The sequence below is a fragment of the Loxodonta africana genome, chromosome 25, assembly GCF_030014295.1.
Source record: "Loxodonta africana isolate mLoxAfr1 chromosome 25, mLoxAfr1.hap2, whole genome shotgun sequence".
In the NCBI taxonomy this organism is placed as follows: domain Eukaryota; kingdom Metazoa; phylum Chordata; class Mammalia; order Proboscidea; family Elephantidae; genus Loxodonta; species Loxodonta africana.
In genome coordinates, this window is record NC_087366.1 from 23,352,898 (window position 1) to 23,376,903 (window position 24,006).

At 40.7% G+C, this 24,006-nt stretch overlaps 1 protein-coding gene across 2 annotated transcripts; it reads left to right on the forward strand.

The window, feature by feature from the left end:
* The first annotated feature begins 499 nt into the window (after positions 1–499).
* NPHS2 (NPHS2 stomatin family member, podocin) lies at positions 500–22,492 on the forward strand. Of its 2 annotated transcripts, XM_064276574.1 has the most exons (8): positions 500–773; positions 4,690–4,793; positions 11,451–11,523; positions 14,480–14,562; positions 16,576–16,779; positions 19,498–19,553; positions 20,886–20,964; positions 22,214–22,492. In XM_064276574.1, exons 1-8 carry the CDS (start codon positions 500–502, stop codon positions 22,490–22,492), a joined length of 1,152 nt encoding a protein of 383 aa, XP_064132644.1. The 2 variants fall into 2 exon arrangements, with proteins under 2 accessions (XP_064132644.1, XP_064132645.1); XM_064276575.1 differs by lacking the exon at positions 16,576–16,779.
* Positions 22,493–24,006: the final 1,514 nt, after the last annotated feature.

Consider the following 24,006-nt stretch of genomic DNA (forward strand, 5'->3'; position numbering starts at 1 on the left):
GCAAAACGCCTTCACACCTTCAGGGACGCCCTCCTTGGTTTTTCAGGTAGCTGAATCTTAAGTATAGCCCAATTTAAAATTTATAGACACAAACTTTTAAACCCCAGACCTGGCCCAAGGGCTCTCACGTCAACGTTGCACCCAGTCTTGGGATCAGAGGCCCCTGTCTACAGCTCCTCTGAGCAACAGCTGTTCGGTCTCGCCGGGAGCACACCGCAGAACTCGGGCCGGTTCACCGGGGCCGCCCTCCTCTCCGCCCTGCCCCCCTTCCCGCCCCCATCCCTTCTCCCCGCCCCCATCCCTCCTCCCCGCCCCCACCTTCCCGCCCCCGCCGTCCTCTCCACCCCGGCCCCCCTCCCCGCCCCCGGCCCCCTTCCCCTCCCCGGTCCCTCCTCCCCGCCCCTGCCCCCCCTTCCCGCCCCTGCGCCCCCGCCCGAAGGTCTTTTTAGGCGTCGGGGCCGCCTTGCAGCTCCCTGCTTTTCGCGCCGCTGCTCCGGGGATGGAGAGGAAGGCTCGGAGCTCCTCCAGAGAGGCCCGCGGAAGAGGCGGCGGGTCCCCCGACAAGGAGAACAAAGTGGGGAAGGCAGAGAGGGGCCGTAGGAGCCGCGGGCGCAGCGATGCGCGGCCCGAGCGGCCGGGCTCTGGGCGGGCGCGGAGCCTGCAGGAGCCCCGAACGCCGGCCGCCACCGTGGTGGACGTGGATGAGGTCCGGGGCTCCGGCGAGGAGGGCACCGAGGTGGTGGCGCTGCTGGAGAGCGAGCGGCCGGAGGAAGGTACAGTGGGCAGGTCGGGAACCCGGGAGGGCTGACGCTAGAGGTCCCAGTAAATGACAGACGTGAGTCAGAGACGCACCGATCACTCAGTGATGGGGACGAAAGTACATCAAAAGAAATACAGACAACAAACATCAGCTAAATACGCTCGGCCGCAGCAGCTAGTCATGAGAGGGATGTGGGAGGGAGTGTGGTCTGGATTGGGGGCCAGTCCACATGGCAAAGGAACCATGCTGTTGGTTTTTGTGGCCATAGAAGGACATATGGACACCTAATTTAAGTAAAGATATACATGACCTGGCGGTTCTGCGCAACGATGTGGCTTATTTTCCCCCTCAATGTTACCTTAAAAAAAAAAGGCATTTTAAACTTTCTTTGGGATGGTCACTTCTAAAAAGTAGAGGCAGCAGAACCAAGCAGGAAGGAGCTTGGGCTCCAGACTGTCAGACTTGAGTTTAAATGTGAGCTCAGCCACTTGCCGGCCCTGCCATCACGGGCAAGGAATCCAACAGTAAGTACCTCAGAAGGTAGTTATGAGGACAAAATAAGATAAGCACTTAGTGCAGGGCTAGGAGCAAAGAACACGCTCAATTACAGCAGAATTCTTTCAAACTAAAAGAAAGTATTAAACCAAAGGAGGGAATCTTTTTTTTTTTTTTTTTTGCCTCTGTATTTTTTTTTTAATTTTTTTTAAGTAAAGCAACTCTTTGGAACAAATTTATTTGCCTCCAGTACTTTTTATAATAGAGGGAAGAAGAAAAATTATTTCACCTTAAGTAGTAGAATGCAAAAAAAAAAAAAAAAAGAGAGAGAGAAAGAAACCAAACCCATTGCCATTGAGTCAATTCTGACTCATTTCAATCCTATAGAACAGAGTAGAACTGCCCCAGAGGGTTTCCAAGGAGGCTGGTGGATTCCAACTGCTGACTTTGGTTACCAGCCAAGCTCTTAACCACTTCGCCACCAGGCCTCCAGTAGTAGGATCAAACCAAACCAAACCCATTGCTGTCGAATAGTGAGCTGTATTGCTTTCCGCTGGCTATTAAATATTATTTAACATTTTCTGGTTACCAGCAATGCCATATATGCTGGATCATTGAAAGCTAGGATTTGAGAAAGATGCCTGCAGCTGGTGTGTGGTTAAAATAGCCAAGTGTCCTGTGGAGTTGATTCCAAATCATGACAATCCTGAGTATATCAGAGTAGAACTGTGTTCCATAGAGTTTTCAATGGCTGATTCTTTGAAATATCAACAGGCTTTTATTCTGAAGCATCTCTGGGTGGACTCAAACCTCCAACCTTTTGGTTAGCAGCTGATGTGTTGTTGCCTTTTCATCAGTCAGAAACTTCTGGTGATTAAATGGTTATCGGGCTCAAAACCAAACCAAACCCATTGCCATGAGGTTGATAATGCCCCAGTAATGCCGAGGTTAGAGGACTTCTGGCACTGGGTACTGGGCTTTAGTGCTGTGTGGCAGACCTCATTGGTGGGGTAGGCAAAGGAGGAAGCTCCCATTTATGGAGCCCGTACTAGGTAGCAGGCACACACTGGGAGCTTTACTGAGTTATTTAATTCCACACCAATCTCTGAGGTAGATTTTATCATCCCCGTATCTCAGATGAGGAAACATACTCTGAGAAATTAAGTAACTTGCCCGAGACCTAAATCAGGGAAATGGAGAAGATGTAATTCTAGAGCAAGACCGTCTGACTGACAAGCCCACGTGGTTCCCTTTATGGCGCCATCCCTGATTTCTGGACACAGTCTCAGCACTGCTACTAACTAGCTATGCCTTTGGGCAAGTAGCTTTACCTTTGTGGGCCTCAGTCTCTTTAACTACAAAGTAACTCAAAAAGGAGACCCTAAGCTGTGGAGAAGTCCCACTAAGGATCACGTGGCTGGCCTCTGCCACGGCCTTGTTGGGGGAAGTTCCGTGGTTCCCAGGAGGAATGGGAACAAGACACAGCAACAACCCCTCCTCTTTCTCTCTTAGCACCTTACTCCCATAGCCAGGCTACTTAATAAATTCTACTTAATAGATGCTTAAGGCCCTGGGGGAGAAACAAAAAGTTTCACCTTAGCCAAATGTTGGATGCAGCTTGACTTTATACCAGAACATGATTATTTTAGAATACATTACCTGTGTAATTGTATGTTTTATCTGAAGGCTTTTCCTGCTTTAACATTTATTATTTCACTATTCATTTAAAACACATATGACATTTGAGTATCTCACTCCATGAAGATAATATTTTGTGGGTAAAGCTCCAAGTTAGGTTTAGGTATAAAAATTAGTTTTCTATTCACATCTCTAACCAGTGTATGAAGAAATTTGAGGCCATTCTTATAAAATGGAATTTTGTCTGCATGTGGATTTATTTCTTTTTATTTGCCATGGCTATGCTGGCAACTGAAATATATTTATAAACTAATTAAAAATGGCAATGACAGTGTTAGTCATTTGCCTTTAAGGGAAAATATTATAAAAACTAACATGTTGCTACAACAGCATTTCCTAAAGTAGGTTATTTGTTATTTATGAGAAAGACATAAACAGTGGGTGTTCCATGGAGAAAACATTGCATGATCAAGCAGCTGGGAAACACTAGGTTAAACAAAGTTAAAATGCTTCTTTATTACAGGAATTCTCATAACTTCAACATGCTGATGTACATCAGGGATCTCCTGGAGGGGGATATGATACACAGTATTTCTCAAACTCGTTTGCCCTGGGAACTCTTCCTTCGTGGAGCATCCTGTGGGATTAGTGTCCCATGGAACACCCTTTGGGAACTGTTGTGCTATGGCATTTTGTGCTGGTGCAGCCTGGCCCTACATCAGACCATGATTATTTTAAAACACTTGATCTGTGTAATTGCCCTCTTCAAGTGATCTGCATGTCAGTTTGGTGATGACCTTTCCACTTATTTTCATGAAAATTAAATTTTAAGCCTACCAATTAGTTATGCTCTTCTTTTTTGTCTCTTAAAAATAGGCTTTTCAACATTTTCTAATCTTTAGTCAACTTCTAGTCCTCTGTGAGATTTTTAACCTGGAGATTAAAATTCTTCAGATTTCCATAACTATTACACTGAAATAGTTTTTTATCATCCATTCCCTTCTTCCTTCCTCCATTGAACAAATATTTGTTGAGCACGCACTATGTGTCAGGCACTATTCTAGGCCCTGGGCAACACAACGCAAACAAGATAAGCCTCCAAGGAGCTTGTGTTCTTGAGATTAACTTTCCCTGCTAGTTTCATTTATCACCCAAGCAACCTGGACGCTTAGCATCACTCTTTTTACAGACATTAATGGGCTTATCGGTAGGTAAAGACTCTCTGGAGATCAACACCTTAACCCAAAAAAGGGCTGTAATGGAGTAATTCCAGACATTGAAGCAGGTAGTAAATGGGGAAGTTATTTCAGGGAAGATGAGCTTCTGGACACATCACTCCAAATAACAAATCCTGACACACGTAAAGCACAGCTCAGCACTTTTTTCAGTATGTATGTATGTCATTTCTTCCTTACCCCAGCCCTATGAGACAGTGATTATCATCCCTGTTGTATAGATGAAGAAACAGAAGTTTGAATAGGTTATGTGCCTTGATTAAGGCCACCTGGACAGTAAATGGTGGAGCCAGAACTGGAACCCAGATCTCGTACCCCAGATTCTGTGCTTGTTTCAGTGTATCCTGCCACCTTTCCATGAGTGTGCTCCACCTTCCACGGGCCCACATACAACTCTGAGGCCTGAACCCTTACTGCTCTGTTATCCCATTCATTCTAATATTTCCAGCAAAGTCTCCAAGCTGCTGTGACCCCAGAACTTGCTGGACTAACAAGTGGTAGTCATTGGATATGGGAAGTTCTAATATAATTATTCTTTTGCTTTCATTTTTTTCTTTAAAGGTACCAAGTCCTCTGGTTTAGGAGCCTGTGAGTGGCTTCTTGTCATCACATCCCTACTCTTCATCATCGTGACCTTCCCTTTTTCTATCTGGTTCTGCATAAAGGTGAGATTCCATGAGGACCCAGTAAGTCATTTCCTGATGCATCTCACTGACCACACCACGCCCACTCTCCCCACTGTGTTTTCATGTGTGCTGTCAGCTCTGCATGGAATGCCCATACCACTCCACCCATCTTCCAGGAGAGCTCTTGCCCCTTCAAGACCTTGCTCAAATACACTGGCCTGGGAAGCCTTCCTTGATTGCCGCCATGACTGCCGTTCCCTTCCCTGTGCTCCTGTATCACCTGGCTTTTACATTCATTCTAGCATTCATTACATGTGTGATATTTGCTCACAGACTTTTCCATCAGACTGAGAGCCACTTGAGGGTTACATCTAGTTCATCTGTACCCTTTAACACAAAGATTGGCCCAGCATGGCTCATGATGTCCACTCCTGACATTTTCCAGGAAACTTTTGAGGCAGCTTCTATAGACCATGAATGACAGTTATCTTTAGCCCAGGTAGTTACACATCCCTGTCCCTGTCACACATCCCTGTGAATGAAGATATGTGTCAGTTTGGGAAGCACATGCCAAGACTGGAATTAGAAGAGCCAGGGATTTATTGGGAGGTGTTTGTCTGTGAAAGATTGAGAGAGGGAGTAGAGTAGACAGGGAAAGCCTTTATTTAGGTAATGATGCAGGTCTGACACCTGTAAAATGAGAAGGACAAAGAAGGATTGGTTAGAAAGAGCCTTGGACTGTGTTGCAACATGGAGGGAGCAAGACTCAGCCAGCACAAAAGGGAACTCCAGAGCAAAGTTTCCCTAATAGAGTCATCCCAGGATAGGCAGCAATGGTTAGGCCCTAGAGTTCTCTTTCCTTTCTCAGTCATTGGCTGGAGCTTCGGGGAAGAACATGAAACACTATGATGAATACACTATGAAATGAAACACTTTGATGGATACAGCTGGGGCTGTTGCTGACTGCACTACTCTTCATGGCAGGCTCTCTTCTTTTTCTTCTTTGTGTGTGTGTGTTTTAATAATAGCTTTATTGAGATATAATTCATTCAGTGATTTTTTTGTATATTCACAGAGTTGTGCAACCATTTCTACCATCAATTTTAGAACATTCTGATCACCTCAAAAAGAAATCCCTTGCCCATTAGCTTTCATTCCTCATTTACCCCTTCCCCTACCTCCTTGGCAACCGCTAATCTATGTTCTGTCTCTATGGATTTGCCTATTCTGGATATTTCATATAAATGGAATCATACAATACGTGGCCTTTTATAACTAGCTCTTTTCACTTAGCATAATGCTTTCAAGGTTCATCCATGTTGGGGCATTACTTCCTATGACTTTTTATGACTGTATGATATTCCATTGTATTTATCCATTTTGTTTATCCATTCAATTGTTGATGGACACTTGAGTTGTTTCTAGTTTTTGGCTGTTATGAATAATGCTTCTATGAACATTCATGTACAAATTTTTGGGTAGACATATGTTTTCATTTTTCTTAGCTTTTTTTTTTATATACCTAGGAGTAAAATTTTTGGATCATACAGTAACTCTAGGTGTAATCTTTTGAGGAAATGCCAGAATGTTTTCAAAAGGGGCTGCACCATTTTTTATTTCCACCAAAAATGTATGAGTTCCAATTTCTTTACATCTTCATCAACACTTCTTATCAGCTACCTTTTTCAGCATAGCTATCCTCTCAAAAAAACCAAACCTGTTGACTTCGCGTCAATTCCAACTCATAGCGACCATATAGGACAGAGTAGAGCTGCCCTATAAGGTTTTCAAGGAGTGGCTGGTGGATTTGAACTGCTAACCTTTTGATCAACAGCCAAGCTCTTAACCACTGTGCCAACAAGGCTCCTTCCTGTTGTTGTTTTTAGGTGCCATCGAGTCAGTTCCAACTCATAGTGACTCTATGCATTACGGAACGAAACGCTGCCTGGTCCTGCAGCAACCTTATAATTGTTGTTATGCTTTAGCTCATTGTTGCAGCCTCTGTGTCAGTCCACCTCGTTGAGGGTCTTTCTCTTTTTCGCCGACCCTGTACTCTTTTTAGTACCCTGCCAAGCGTGATGTCCTTCTTCAGGGACAGATCCCTCCTGACAACATGTCCAAAGTATGTAAGACTCAATCTCGCCATCCTTGCCTCTAAGGAGCATTCTGGCTGTACTTCTTCCAAGACAGATCTGTTCATTCTTTTGGCAGTCCATGGTATATTCAATATTCTTTGCCAACACCACAATTCAAAGGCGTCAGTTCTTCTTCGGTCTTCCTTATTCATTGTCCAGCTTTCACATGCATATGATGTGATTGAAAATACCATGGCTTGGGGCAGGCGCACCTTAGTCTTCAGGGTGACATCTTTGCTCTTCAACATTTTGAGGAGGTTCTCTGCAGCAGATTTACCCAATGCAACGCGTCTTTTGATTTCTTGACTGCTGCTTCCATGGCTGTTGATTGTGGATCCAAGTAAAATGAAATCCTTAACAACTTCAATCTTTTCTCCATTTATCATGATGTTGCTCATTGGTCCAGTTGTGAGGATTTTTGTTTTCTTCATGTTGAGGTGCAATCTGTACTGAAGGCTGTGGTCTTTGATCTTCATCAGTAAGTGCTTCAAGTCCTCTTCACTTTCAGCAAGAAAGGTTGTGTCATCTGCATAACGCAGGTTGTTAATGAGTCTTCCTCCAATCCTGAAGCCCGGTTCTTCTTCATATAGTCCAGCTTCTCGTCTTATTTGTTCAGCATACAGATTAAATAGGCATGGTGAAAGAATATAACCCTGACGCACACCTTTCCTGACTTTAAACCAATCAGTATCCCCTTGTTCTGTCCGAACAGATGCCTCTTGATCTATGTAAAGGTTCCTCAGGAGCACAATTAAGTGTTCTAGAATTCCCATTCTTCGCAATGTTATCCATAGTTTGAAATGATCCACACAGTCGAATGCCTTTGCATAGTCAATAAAACACACGTAAACATCCTTCCTAGTGAGTGTGAAATGGTATCTCAATGTGGTTTTGATTTGCCAATGGCGTTGAACATCTTTTTAGGTGCTTACTGGCCATTTGTATATCTTCTTTGGAAAAATGTCTATTAAGATTCTTTGTTCATTTTTTAATTTGGTTACTTATCTTTTTAATATTGATATAAAGGTTTTTATATATTCTAGATACCAATCCCTTATCAGATTTATGATTTTCAAATATTTTCTCTGATTCCGTGAGTTGTCTTTTTACTTTCTCGATGGTGTTCATTGAAGCACAAAAGTTCTTAGTTTTGATGAAGTCCCATTTACCTGTTTTTCCTTTTGTCACTTGTTTTTGGTGTTATATCTAATAAGATTTTGCCTAATGCAACATCACAGAATTTACTGCTATATTTCCTTCTGAGAGTTTTATAGTTCTAGCTCTTACATTTAGGTCTATTAATGATTTTTATATATGGTATGAGGAAGGGATCTAATTTGATTCTTTTGCATGTGGATATTCTATTGCTTTAGCATTATTTGTTGAAAGATTATCCTTTGGCCCTTTAATTATCTTTGCACCCTTGTCGAAATCAGTTAACCATAAATATAGGATTTATTTCTGGATTCTTAATTCTGTTCCATTAATTCATATACCTTTCCTCATACCAGCACCACACAGTCTTGATTGCTATAGCTTTGTTAGTAAGTTTGGAAATGGATAAGTTGGAGTGCTCCTACCCTGTTCTTATTTTTCAAGATTGTTCTGGCTACTCTGGGTTCCTTGAATTACCAGATGAATTTTAGAATTAGCTTGTCAGCTTCTAGAAAAAAGTCAGCTGGGATTTTGATAAGGATTGTATTGAATGTGTAGATCAATTTAAGGTGTATTGCCTTCTTAATGGACCCCTGGTGATGCAGTGGTTAAGAGCTCCGCTGCTAACCAAAAAGGTCAGCAGTTTGAATCCACCAGTGGCTCCTTAGAAGCTCTATGGGACAGTTCTACTCCATTTTACAGGGTTGCTATGAGTCGGAATTGAGTCAACAGCAACAGGTTTTGTTTTGTTTTTTTGCCATCTTAACAATGAACACAGGATATCTTTCCATTTATATAAAAATAGGTCTTCTTTAATTTCTTTCAATGATTTGTAGTTTTCAGAGTATAAATTTTACTCTTGTTAAATTCTTATTCCTAAGTGTTTTATTCTTTTTGATGCTATTGTAAACAGAATTGTTTTCTTAATTTCATTTTTGTATTGTTCATTATTAGTGTATAGAAATACAATAGACTTTTTATATTAATCATGTACCCTGCAACCTTTCTGAACTTGTTTTGTAGTTCAAATAGTTTCTAAATAGATTCTTTAGAATTTTGTATGTACATGATCATGCCATCTGCAGATATAGTTTTCTTTGTTGCTTTTCAATCTGGTTGCCTTTATTTATTTATTTTTCTGGCCTCATTTCCCTGGGTAGAACCTCCAGCACAATGTTGAATAGGAGTAGTGAGAGCAGACCTCCTTGCCTTGTTCCGGATCTTTGGGGGAAAGCATTCAGTCAGTTAGCATTAATTATGATGTTAGCTGTGAGTTTTGAGTACATGTCCTTTATTAGGTTAAGGATGTTCCTTTCTAGTCCTACATTGGTGAGTGTTCTTATGAAAGGCTGTTGGATTTTGTCAAATGCTTTTTCTGCATATATTGACATGATATTGCAGGGTTTTTTTTAACCTTTATTTTATTGATATGGTATATTATAATGATTTTCTGATGTTAAGCCAACCTTGTATTCCTGGAGTAAATCCTTCTTGGTCATGGTATATGACCTTCTTGTTTTTTTTTGTTGTTGTTACTGGATTTAGTTTACTAGTATTTTGTTTAGGATATATGAGTCTGTATCCATAAGAGATACTGGTCTGTAGTTTTCTTATAATGTCTTTTCCTGGTTTCTTATAGTCTTTGCCTGGTTTGCCAAGGTAGTATTGGGCTCAGAAATTGAGTTGAGAAGTCTTTCCACGTCTTTTCCTTTTTGGAAGAATTTATGAAGAATTGGTATTATTTCTTCTTTAAGTATTTCGTAGAACTGACCAGTGAAGCCATCTGATCCTTTTCTTTGAAGAAAGTTTTAAAATTACTAACTTAGTCTTTTACTTTATAGATATTTTCAGTTTTTCTGCTTATGTCAGTTTTGATAATTTGTATCTTTCTAAAAATTTATCCATGTCATCTAAGTTATCTAATTTTTTGACATATTTCTATAAGGTCAGTAGTGATGTCCTTTCTTTCATTCCTGATTTTCATAATTTGAGTCTTCTCTCTTCTTCTCTTGGTCAAGTTACCTGAACACTTTTCAATTTTGTTGATGTTTTCAAAGAACTAACTTCTGGTTCTTTCTGATTTTCTACTCTCAGCTTCATTTATTTCCACCCTAATTTTTATTATCTCCTTCCTTCTGTTCAATTTAGGCTCAGTGTGCTCTTTTTTATCCAGTGTCTTAAGGTGAAAGTTATTTATTTGAGATCATTCTTTTTCCTTGTAGGTATTTACAGCTATAACTTTTCCTCTAAGCACCCCTTTAGTTGTATCTCATAACTTTTGGTATTTTGTGTTTCTGCTTTCATTCACCTTAAAGTTTTTTTTCTAATTTCCCTTATTATTTCTTCTTTGATCCACTGGTTAGAGTGTATTGTTTAATTTCCACATATTTGTTCATTTCATTTCCCAGATTTCCCTCTGTTATTTCTAATTTCATTTCATTGTGGTCAGAGGACATACTTTGTGTGGTTTCAACCATCTTAAGTTTACTGAGGTTTGACTTCGTATATTGTCTATCTGGAGAATGTTCCATGTATGCTTGAGAAGAATTTGTATTCTGCTGTTGTTCAGTGGAGTTTTGTGTAAATGTCTGCTAAATCTGGTTGGTTTATAGTGCTTTTCAAGTGTTTTGTATCTCGTTGATCCTCTGCATAGTTGCTGTCTATTAAGGAAAGTAGGACTTTGCAGTATCTAACTCTCTCCCCAGGTTTTACTCTCAGATTTTGGTGTATTTATTGTTTTCCCCAATTGTAATATTGTTTTCCCCAATTGTAATATAGGCAGCAGCTTGTTCATTTTCCTTTCAATATTTTCATGGAACGCCCTCTACTTACCTGCATTTCTGCCCTGAGAGAATTTCAAGCTAGGTGAAACGAAGGAAGGCACCTTGTGTAAGTCCTTCAGAGAACCTCCAGAAAGGTCAAGACAGACAAACACAATTCCTTGGGAACAAAGTCTGCTCTGCTTCCCCTGGAACTATGTACAAACCCTGGGATTGCAAGCTGCCATCTCCAAGATCACTGCCATGCCAGGGAGATATGGGCACATGGTTAAGTAAAAATACCACAAAGCTCTCCTACCATGTTTAAATCTTCTTTTTCTTGATTTTGTGTTCTCTTGGTTGTTGTAAAGTTTTGACTATTTTTCAGAGTTCTGACGAAGTTCACTCTGACAGTTATTTATTTTTGGTATTTCTGTGGAGGGAGGGACCCTTGGTTCTCCCTACTCTATCATTTTCACTAATGTCACTCTTGAAGTGTAGCTTTAGAACCTTAAGTAGTAACAGAAATGTTTTCTTGGTTCTCAAAGCAAAGAATTTCTGATGCCTTAGATCATTCTCATGGCAAGGCCTTTTGAAAACTTTATTTCATTCTGAGAGTGATTTGAAAGTCTTAAATTTCCCTTTAGGTTGTACAGGAGTATGAGAGAGTAATTATATTCCGGCTAGGACACCTGCTACCTGGAAGAGCCAAAGGCCCAGGTAAGAAACACCTTTTCTACCCCCATTAAAAAAAAAAAAAAAGTTGCCATTTAGTTGATTACGGCTCATAACGACCCTATGGGACACACTAGAACTGCCCTATAGAGTTTCCAAGGAGTTCCTGGTGGATTTGCACTGCTGACCTTGTGGGTAGCAGCCATAGCTCTTGACCACTACGCCACCAGGGTTTCCTTATAGACTTAACAATTTCTTCAATACCTGCATATTTGTAATATGGACCCCAGATTACATGAACTAACTTGATTCATGAGATCTGCTTGTTTCTTTTCTTTTTTTAATTGTGGTGAAAATATATACACCAAAACATTTCCCAAAATTAACAACTTCCACATTTATAATTCAATGACATTGATAACACTTTTCATGTTGTGCTATCATTATTAATATCTTTTTCCAAAATATCCCACAACCATTAATATAAACTCAGTGCCCCCCAAACAAAAACTCCCCTTTCCTTCTCCATTCCACCAGTGGTAATCATTAATAATCTTTGGTTTCTACATATTTGCTCATATAAGTGAGATCATACAGTATTTGTCCTTTTTGCAACTTACTTATTTCATTCAGCATAATGTTTTTAAGGTTCATCCATATTATGGTATGTATCAGGACTTCATTGCTATTTGCAGCTGCATAATATTCCATTGTATGTATATATCACATAAGATCTGCATTTTTTAATCTCTGGCATATAATGCAGGTTATTAACAAATTCTTCAGAGAATATTACTACCAGGTCACCAGTGGCCAAGGCAGAGTGTGGGTGTGGAGAGTTCACATGCTGGGGCCAGGCTGGTTGGAGTTGCAAGTAGGCCAGCGACTGGTATGAGAAATTGTGTATGGTCAGAGTCCTGTGGACTCTCAGAGCAAATGTGAGCTAGTTCAGAATTCAGGGTGTAGGCCAAACTATGGGTGAGGGGCAAAGTTCAACATCCAAGTAGCAAACTGGCATTTGGTTGATGAAATATAAGTGTCTCAAACACTGTGCTAACTACCAGAGATATGGAGATGGACAAATAAGACATGGTCTCTGTTCTCCATGACCTTAAAATTTGCAAGAGTTGGTGTCCATAGGTCCAAGCTGGTTATGGGCCTCAGAAAGAGGTATGACTAGTCTGAAAAGTCTAGTAGTTGGAGTTTTGAAATCCAAGGCAGACAGGAAGGCATGCAACGGACCAAATACCAAACGTGCGTATATCTGAGTTCCAAGCCAGACCTACAGAAACAGGTAGAGAACAGAAGCCAGACTAGGAGACAGGAATCAGAGTTTCTGGATTCAAAACCAACAGGTGGGTCCACACAGAAGTTGAACCAGACCCTGTAGTTCCAGGACAGGGACTGTCTGGCTGTGGCCCGGTTTTCAACAGCCTTCTGGATTGGTGCCGAGAAGGGCTAGTAGCTGGACTATTCCTCAGAGAGGGTGTGGGCTCTTTGAGGTGGTATGGTTCTGACAAAGCTTTGGCTCCTTCCAGGAGCCCACAGAGTTCAGTAGGCTCTCAGAAAATCTCAATAAATCAATCTACAAACATTTTTTGCACATTGACCCTGTACATTATGATGGGTGGGTGAAGACCAACTAGCCAATCAGAATGTCAGTATCATGATATCGCCATTCTGATTACCTCTGGGTCTCATAGTTAAAGAAATATGACATGAAGTTTGCTGACTCTAAAGCTTGTTACCTGAATATGCTAGTGATTCAACAACAATATTACAGAGCCCCTAAAAGGCACTAAATTAGGTACTGAAGCTAACGCTAGTGCATAAGACACTCTACACAGGGAGCTTAGCTGTAGTGAAGGAGACACAACATGTAACCTGAGATCTGGAGGGGTCAGCTCTGTGTCTAAAATGACCCCAGTTTGCTGGGGATAATCCCTGTTTATACCTGTTGTCCTGGAGTAAGCTGTAACTCTCAAAAGTATCCTAGATTGAACAACAAATTATGTACAACCCATAGTTACGAACCAATCCCCATAAAGCCTGTTATATTAAAAATTCAAGGTACATACTAACAAGTGGGTGTTACTTTGCAACGTGTATCAAAACATTATTATTATTATTACTGAATTACGTTAGAGATGTTGTCTTAGGCTGGGTTCTCTAGAAAAGCAAAACCAGTGAAGCATATATGTGAGAGAGAGAGGTTTGTATCAAGGAAATGGCTCACGTGGTTGTAGAGGCTGGGAAGTCCCAAGTCCATGGGTCAGGCATCAGACTGGAGGCTTCCCCTGACTCACGTAGCTGCAAAGGCTGACAAACCCAAGATCAGCAGGTATGACAGCAGGCTGCTAGCTCAAGTTCCAAGAATCGGAGGTCAGATGATGACGAGCCATATCCAGGACTCAGAGAGAGCAAAAGCCAGTGAGCTTTGCCAAAAAGTACATATATATTGGATGCAGGCTACACCCCCAAGGAAACAGCCTTTCAGCTGACTGGCTGCTCATAGCAGATCTCATCATGGAGGTGATTACATCATTACATAACTGGCAAACTATATCAAACTGCCAAACCACTAAGAATCATGGCCTAGCCAAGTTGACACACACCTTAACCATCACAGATTTTTTTGTGTATTTGGAAGTGTTTTCTTTAATGTTTTTTATGCATATAAATGTATACTATATACTAAGAAAAACATTTGACTGACTGACTTAGATATGAACTGTACCTAACTGTTCCAACTTACGTACAAATTCGACTTAAAGACAGACTTAGGAATGGAACCTCAATTGCAGTCCAGGGACTGCCTGTAAATGGTAACCTTGGCTACAACAAACACACTCTGGGGATGGAGGTGGGATTGCCCAGTGGCCTGTGTGTAGTTGGAGGCTAAGAAAAATGATGTAATTATCAACTTGTTGCTGAAAATGTAAACTCCAAACAGTTTCTATGATAGATGTTCACCTGTCATTGCCCCCTCCCCCTTATCTAGGCCTTTTCTTCTTTCTGCCCTGCCTGGATACGTACCACAAGGTTGACCTTCGTCTCCAAACCTTGGAGATACCCTTTCATGAGGTAAGCCTAGATAACAGCTCTGGCCCAGGGCAAAATAACTGTTTATGCTCAAAAGTAGATATGAAAAGTAGAGACAACATTCAGAGATTTTTTTTATCAGTGATTCAGATTTAGAAGCCTTTCCTAAATTGTCTCTCATTTTTGTTTAGAGGTTCTTTCACATTCTGTCTTTTGGTTAACAGAAATGCAAGTAGAAACTATGTAAAATTATAGGCTTACTTTAGAATATAAAAGTAAAAAAAAAAGAAGAAATAAAACTTACCCTTAATTATACTACCCAAAAATAGCTGTTGATATTTTGGAGTGTTTCGTTTTGGACTTTTCTGTGTACAGTGGTTATTTCTACAAATGGGTTATATATATCATACCATACATACTATTTTGTAACATGCCTTTTTGCTGAACAACCTATGGTGATCATCTTTTCTTTAGTAGCTATGCTTCACTCCATCATTTTACATGGCCACATGGCATTTCATTGTGTGGCTGTATCATGATTTACCTAATTCCCTATTTTTGAGTTAGATTGTTTCTAATTTTTAATTATAATAAACAATAACTTTGAATAACATCCTTGTAACTAAATCTTTGTAAATCCTTAAAATATTTTCTTGTGATAAATGTTTAAAAATGGAAATACTGAGAGCCTGAATCTTCTTATGGCTTTCTATGTGTGTTGCTAAATAGCTCTCTAGTGTATGCTCCAATGAGCACTTCGCCAGAGTGACCTGTTCCCAGAATATGCTTCTCTTTTAGCAGATTTTTGTTGTTGGCATCAGTTTAAAAAAGACCTGATATAGAAGGCAAGGTCATGGAAACTTCATAGACACATCCAAACTCCCTGAGGGACCGAATTACTAGGCTGGGGGACCATGGCCTCTGGGGAAATCTAGCTCAGTTGGCATAACATAGTTTATACAGAAAATGTTCTACATCCTACTTTGGTGAGTAGCCTGTAGGGTCTTAAAAGCTTGTGAGTGGCCATGTAAGATACTGCACTGCTTCCACCTTATCTGGAGCAAGGGAGAATGAAGAAAACCAAAGATAAAAGGGAAAGATTAGTCCAAAGGACTAATGGAGCATAACTACCACAGCCTGCACCAGACTGAGTCCAGCACAACTAGATGATGCCTGGCTACCACTACTGACTGCTCTGACAGGGATCACAACAGTGGGTCCCAGACAGAGCTGGAAAAAATGTAGAACAAAAGTCTAACTCACAAAAAAATACCAGACTTACTGATCTGACAGAGACTGGAGAAACCCTGAGAGTATGGCCCCCAGATACCCTTTCAGCTCAGTACTGAAGTCACTCCTGAGGTTCACCCTTCAGCCAAAGATTAGACAGGCTGATAAAACAAAATGAGACTTAAATGGGCCCACCAGCCTAGGGGCAAGGACAAGAAGGCAGGAGGGGACAGGAAAGCTGGCAATGGGGACCCCAAGATCAAGAAGGGGAGAGTGTTGACATATCATGGGGTTGGCAACCAATGTCACAAAACAACATGTGTATTAATTGTTTAGTGAGAAACTTGTTTGCTCTGTAAACCTTCATCTAAAGCACAATAAAAAGAAAAAAGATCTGGATAGAATCAACTGCATTTTTCATGCAAGAAGTTTTTTCCTGATTTTTCTTTTACAAAAGGATCTGCAACAGGATTTCTTTAAATTGTTAAGTTCTTTAGTATAGTTAATACAAACTTCATACTTTAAAAAAATGTATACTTTGAATAAAGGGTGGGCCAATTACTCTTTTTATTTTTATTTTTTGCTTGCTGACTCTATGGCAATGGGTTTGGTTTTAGTTTGTTGGTTTTAATCTTACTCTGAGAAAATTCCCTTTGAATTCGTTTAGCTCCTCTATTCTCACATGCCTGCAGGATTGGGCAGTGTTTCGTTCTGTTGTACATAGGGTTGCTCTGAGAACAGACTCAATTGCACCTAACAACAACATCCTCACATGGAAAGGAGGCCAAGAATGAGGCCTGTCATCTAAACTTTTTTTCTGCCTAGGTTGTGACCAAAGACATGTTTATAATGGAGATAGATGCCATTTGCTACTACCGAATGGAAAACGCCTCTCTCCTGCTAAGCAGTCTTGCTCATGTGTCCAAAGCTGTCCAATTCCTTGTGCAAACCACCATGAAACGTCTCCTAGCACATCGATCCCTTACTGAAATTCTTCTAGAGAGAAAGAGCATTGCCCAAGATATAAAGGTACTTACACAGATTTGAAGTTGAATATGTCAAAATTTCTCCTTATCTTTTATTCATTTGTTCATTGGCCATCTCTTGAAGCTTCCATCTGCCAAGTAAGCACTGTTAAAGGTGTCTTTCTTTAAGGGGAAGCTTATAGGTAGGTAAGGGGAGATAGACTTGTAAGCAAATAGCAGTGTTAAAGGGGCTCTGATAGGAGCTGATAAGAGAGAACATGGAGGGTACAGCACAAAGCAGTGTGGTCAACTCCATAGAGGAACAGAGAGAGAAAAGCACTGTAACGTTAGTAATACATAAAACATTATGTTGCTAGTGGTTGACAATATCTCTAAACATTTTAAAAACTACCTATCTACTAGTAGGTGCCCAACCAAATCTGGGTGGTTGCCAAAGTGACCTTGAGTTAATCAGTCACCAGTGTGGCCCTGGTCAGTCACTCATTGCCAGTTTTTGCTTTCATGCCTACCCCAGGGACTATAGATTCATTATAAGCACACACATAGCCCAGAATATTAGGAGTGGGAGTTGGCAGGGTGGTGGAGCTGGTGAGACTGGGCAGGAGAAGTTGGTGGTATACAAAGGTGGTAAGACATGGTTCCTGGGAGCTTTCTTTGGGGGAAGCACAAAGTTAAAGAATGACTAATTTCAAATAACATGTTCAGATAAAAAGAGGTAAGATGTCACAGACCCTTTCATGATTAATGACCAAAAGTATAGACTTAACTCATTTGGAATTAGAGGAGGAAACAAGTGAGAACTGCCTCCAAAGCACCGTCACCTAGCCCACAGGCAGCAAGCTCAGCACCGCAAACCTGGCCGGGGTAGGAGTCTGCTCCTCACCCAGACAAGGTGGCAAAAGGTATTAGAAGAGAGATGAGAGTAAAGCAGGGTTCTGGACAACTGGCTAGTTAAATGGTATTACCGCCAGGGACATAACCTTTCACTGAAGCCATGGGGGGACCCTGGCCCAGAGTTCAATGAGGAGGTTATGAGTCATGTCTAACTGAAAAGAGGAACCCAAATGAGGGACTCTACGAAATCAAAGGCATTAAGAATGATTGTGCCTCATGGAGCCTGAACAGTCAGCAATCTCAGAAAATGAATTATTCAAGTATTTGTGACTTCCCCCAACTTGTTACTGGTAAACCTGGGATTAGCATTCTAGTGGAAAAGAGACGAAATCAGAAAAAAAAAAAAAAAAAAAAAAGCTGGAGAAGAAAGTTAGAAGAGGGAGTTGCTGCTCTGGAATGTCTCTCAAGTGTACTCCCCACTGCTCCCCATCCTGTGCCCCTTGTTCATCCCTCCTCAAGAAAGGATAAACCCCAGACACCTGAGCAGGACATTCAAGCTTGCCCTTGTGACAATGAATTATAATTTATGTATTTATACATTTGTCTTCCCAGATTATGAACCCTGCAACGGGAGGGGTCATATTTTATTTATCTCTTGTCCTCAGCACCTGGCACAGGGCTCGTCACACTCAGCATATAATGTTTTGTGGATGAAAAAATAAATGGCTCAACTGTTCTGGCCTCACCTGTTGCCACCCACCCTCCCTGCGAATGTATCTTTTACTCCAGCCTATTTAGCATTTCTCCAGCATTCAGCACTGTTTTGCTTCTGTGCCTCTCCCTTATGCTGTTTGCTCTGTATAGGATACTTCCCTTTTCTCCACAGGCAAATCTTATGTGTCCTTTAAGATACCACCTCCTCTGTGACATCTTTATCAACATTCCTTCCTCTTACCAAGCCCCCAAATTAGTTCCTTCTTAGGGTTCTCAATGCACTAAGCTTACTATTTCTCTAGCCACTAAGAAGTGATCAGAGAATAAGTTAAAAAGGAAAAGAGTATGGGCCCACACGCAGAGCTCCCTGCACCTCCTTTCCAGAACCCACATTTCCAAATTTCCAAATTCATTTCCAAATTCAATCGTGAAGGGTGAGAAGGACTGGGAAGAAGGGAAAATCTTCCCCTCATTTCCAAATTCAGTCGTGAAGGGTGAGAAGGACTGGGAAGAAGGGAAAATCTGATGCCACCCAGCAATAAGGAAATGAAAGGATCCTATAAATGAAAACCTGCCCTCCGTCCGCCATTTGGAGGAGAAACTAGAGACTCTGGTTCTCTAATACATGCATTTAAAGCAGACTTTTTTTTTTTTTTTTTTTTTTAACAAATACATCGTCTGTATTACCTTCCTATTGCTGCTGTAACAAATTACCACACACGTGAAGGCTGAAGACCACACAAACTAGTCTCTGATAATTTTGGAGGTCAGAAGTCCAAAATCAGTTTCTTTGGCCTCAAGTCAAAGTGTCAGCAGGGCTGATTTCTTCAGAGAAGAGAATCCACTTCATCACATTGCCTCCTCCTCTTCTGTAGTCAAATCTCCCTTTGACTCCCTCTTATAAGGACACTTGTGATTACATTTAGGGCCCACCTGGAATGTCCAATATAATCTCCCTATCTCAAGATCTATTTAATCACATCTGGAAAGTCACTTTTACCATACAAGGTAACATTCACAGGTTCCAGGGATTAGGCATGGATATCTTTGAGTAACAACTGTTTGCAATGCACTGTGAAGTTAAACATAACAAAACCTGGGAGTAATGTCCTTTCAACAGAAATATGTTCTCTTAGAACAACAGCCATCAGTGCATAGGGACATACTGCTCCCTCCTGGAGGTGCTCTCTGACGTCTGAACTCTTCTCTGCAGGTTGCCTTGGATTCAGTTACCTGTATTTGGGGAATCAAAGTGGAGAGAACAGAAATGTGGGTAGGAAATTAACCAAGAAGAAAAATGTGATAAAGGGAAATATTTTGGTTGCATTTAAAATAATTTTAACAATTATTTTTATTGAATCAGTACATCAGACATCAGACATGTTAGTAAAAATTTGGAAAAAAAAGAGAAAAAAATTACCAAATATCTTATAGCCATAACATAACCACTATTAACATTACTTTCATGATTTTCTCTGTATGTATCTCAAATTTTTTTTTGAGATACAATTCACATTCACTATTTTAATCATTTTAAAGTATACAATTCGTGGTTTTTAGTATATTCAGAGTTGTGCCACCATCTCTACAATCAACTTTAGAACACTTTTAATCACCTCAGAAAGAAACCCTGTACCCATTAAACAGCCACTCCTCATTCTTTCCTCTCCAAAGCACCTGGCAACCACTAATCTACTTTCTGTCTTTCTGAAGTTGCCTATTCTGGACATTTCATATAAATGTAATCACACAATATGTGGCCTTTTGTGTCTTGCTTCTGTCACGTAGCATAATATATTCAAGGTTCATTCATGTTGTATCATGTATCAGTGGTTCATTCCTTTTTATGTCTGAATAATATTTGACAGCATGTATATACCGTACTTTGTTAATCCATTCATCAATTGATGTACATTTGAGTTGTTTCCAGTTTGGGGCTATTATAAATAACGCTGCTATGAACATTCATGTAGAAATTTTTGTGTGGACAGATGTTTTCAGTTCTCTTGTGTATATACCTATGAGTGTAATTGCTGGGTCATATGGTAATTTTATGTTTAACTTTTTGAGGAACTGCCAAACTGTTTTTCCATAGATGCATTTTTCATAGTTATACAGGGTATAAATACAATTTTGTATCTTTATGCAATACATTAAGGATTGTTCCTATTTGGTCACTTCTACCCTTTCAAAATCAGTTCTTCACTTTTATAAACTTAGATAAGTTTCTGTTATCATATTATTAATAGTATAGCTCTTCAAAGCTGTTTTTTCATTATTTGAATTTAATAGTTGGGATTTAGATTTAACTTTAACTGGGAAAAGTTATCACAACTCACCATCACAAAATTTGTTGTGCTCCTGAGGACAGAATCACAGCTCTGGGTAGCATCAGCTGTATGTAATACAAATGAGCATTTGAGGCATCTACCTTTAAAATGCTCTTTCCTGTGTACCTTCAACCTCAGAGGTTTAGGGATGGCACACTCCATTGAATCAGAATTTGCTACTCATTATGATACACCAGTAGAGGGGTTTGCAAGTCTGTATGAAAGCCCTGGCTACTAAAAACCACTATGTGCCTGTGTTCTTCCATTTCAGTAAGGATGTGAGGCTACCAGCTGGGCTTCAGCACTCACTGGCTGTGGAAGCAGAAGCTCAAAGACAGGCCAAAGTGCGGGTGAGCCAGCACTGAGCACTCAGTTCTCCCAGTGACGCTGCTCTTTGAGGAGACAGAGGATCCATAAGGCGGCCTGCTCATGGAGAACACATCTCTTGCTTCCTTACTTCCATCCACCCAGCCAGTTGAAAGAAATCTGGCTTGCACCCCACCCCCCACTACTCTACTAAAATTGCTCTCTTAAAGTTTGTTAATAGCCTCCTAATTGACTAATGCAGACACCTCTCTTCATGCTACACCCTCTCTTTGAAGCAATGGATAACAGCGACCACCTCTAGCTTCTTTACTTTCTCTCCTTAAAGACATCCTTGTGCTCTTTGTTCCTCTTCTCTCACCTGGGTGTCCTCCCTGGGTAATCACCTCTAGACTAATGACACCCAGACCTATATCCCTTAGCTCTGAGCAAGCTCTGGAGGGACAGCCATGATTAAAAAAAACAGTGCTCTGAGCGAGCTCTGGAGGGACAGCCATGATTAGGGTCCTGAATTCCTCCAAGGCCAGGGTCAAGAGAAGACTGTGTTACTCATGTCCTCTATTCAGGCAAGCCAGTGAGAAGTAAAGATCTGGCTGCCAACAGCAACTGAGGTTTGAGGTGTGGGTAGGGTGGTGTGTTGCAAAGAGGGAAGAAAGGAATGAAGGGGAGGCAGATTTCTCTCCAAGAACAGAGAGTAGGTGAAAAAACAACCCCTAACCACATAAGGAGGGTCAGTAACTTTGGGGCATTGAAGGGGGAATGGAAGGAGGCGGGAAGGAGAGGAAGGTGGTCCTCTGGGCAGAGTTGCTTCTTGACTTCTGAGCCTAGTCCCTTTGCCCACTTTAAAGTTGCATTTGGGTGGTGAGCTTGATGCTTTCTCTTCTGAAATGCTTATCCATGCATTTTACCCAAGCTGGGAGCCACCCTTTCATGATTCTATGCCTTTGCCTGAAATCCTGGCTGAACTTTTATGGCAAAATCCTACTAATCTTTTAAGGCCCACCAGACATAATTAATAACACACATAACGCTTCATTTATACTTGTCAGGATCTTTAACAAAGTCTGCCTTAAATTATGACCAAGTAGTACAATCTCTCTCCCTAGATTGAAATCCTTGAGCAAAAAGATTGGGTCTGTTCTCCTTGTACCTCTTGTGCTTAACAGTGCCTGCCACACAGTAGATGCTTAGTGTTTGCTGAGTCACACTAAATAGTGATTAAAAGCTTAATGGAAAGAAGGAGAAAAATCATTTTTTTTCATGTCTGTTCTCTAGATGATTGCTGCAGAAGGGGAGAAGGCTGCCTCAGAGTCCCTGAGGATGGCAGCTGAGATTCTATCAGGCACCCCAGCTGCTGTTCAGCTTCGATACCTCCACACCCTTCAGTCTTTGTCCACAGAAAAACCTTCCACTGTGGTTTTACCATTGCCATTTGACCTGCTAAATTGCCTGTCTTCTCCCAGCAGTAGAACTCAAGGAAGCATCCCCCTTCCAAATCCTTCAAAACCTGTTGAACCACTGAATCCTAAAAAGAAAGACTCTCCCATGTTATAGGGAAGGCCTAAGGTCTGTAAAAGGGCCTTTCATATAAAAGCTACATCACTGAGTAAGGCACTCTGTCCTCACTTCCTGCCCTTTCTTTGGTTGCCATATGGAATGCCATATGGGAGTCACAATGCAGCAACACATGAGAAGACAGTGAAATGATGTAATGACAGAAAAGTCATATAGTAAGTTTAGGCAGATTATCTATGGGAAAGAGCCTTAGCCAAGATTCCACTTTGGTAAGAATTTTGAGTGTACGTATTTTTACAGGTATGAGTTATGTATAAAAATGTTCGTGGCTAAACCAACAGATTTGACTTCTGAAGATGTAGCTCAGTGGCCATTTTCCCTATAGGCTCTCTGGCCCCTTTGGCAAGGTCTTTGCTGCTCCCATGGTTCTTTCTATATGCCTCTATCCTGTGATTATCCCACTCTATTGTAATCGTGTACTTAAGATGCAGGCTTCTCTCCAAATATATTATGAACACCTCAAGGGCAAGCCTTAGACCCCCCCCCCCCACCTTACTAAAGCTTTTGTGCCTCACCACCATAGTCCTCACACTTACATTAACCCTGATACCTGCACCACAGTGACACTTCAGTGTTGCCGAATGAATGGAAGAAGAGAGATATACTCTGGTTGGATGTAAAATTTTAAAACCTAATTAAAGAATTTAAAAGAAATTCTTCATATGGAGTCTACATTTTTAAATAGAAAACGGAAAAGAAAAAAATTTTTTACCTGATACATGTTTAAAATTTAAGAAGAATCACTGTAATTACAGGGCTGACAGCAATGCGTTTTTAGTATAGATTTTACCAGTTTGCTTATTCCCTCAAACGGTAGTAACGTTATATGAACTGTACATGCTCTGAAGGATTCTTTTTTTGTACAGACATTCCTTTATATAGGTACATTCTTATAATTTAAATCTCATTTTTCCGTTAATTTGCCTTATACAAGAAAAAATGTGTATTTACCAAAAAAAAGAAAAAATTAGCCAAGGAAATGAGAGAGCATATATAACACAAATACTACCTAAACTTTTTTTTTTTAATGCTAATTAGAATGGGAATTTCCATGTTGCTGGCATAGAGAGAGAGAGATGGTGGTAACCATCCCAAGTGCTTCACTGCTGGGTTGTTTCTCTTCCCTTTACTCTTCATGTTATCTGATGTTATTATTTACATTGGAGATGTGTTCCTGTTATCCCCAGTGGGAAGGCAAAAATTTTGCATAAAAACACCCATAAAGCATTTTTGGCTCTGAATGTTAGCCCATAAGATCCTATTTAATATTATTTCAGTAAGAAAATGCATTCTGAGCTCCTAACAATGGATCTAGAAACTTCCGTGGCATTTTGTCTGTTCAAGACCGCCTGTGTTCTATGTAACAGAAACAAGGCCCAAGACCCAGGATGCTTTTCCTATCCTATTGTCTCTCAGTCACCTCGACATTGTTTCCCTCTACCTTTCCTCCCTTCCAGCCTCCCTCTTAAAAAAAAAAAAAGCACAAAATATCC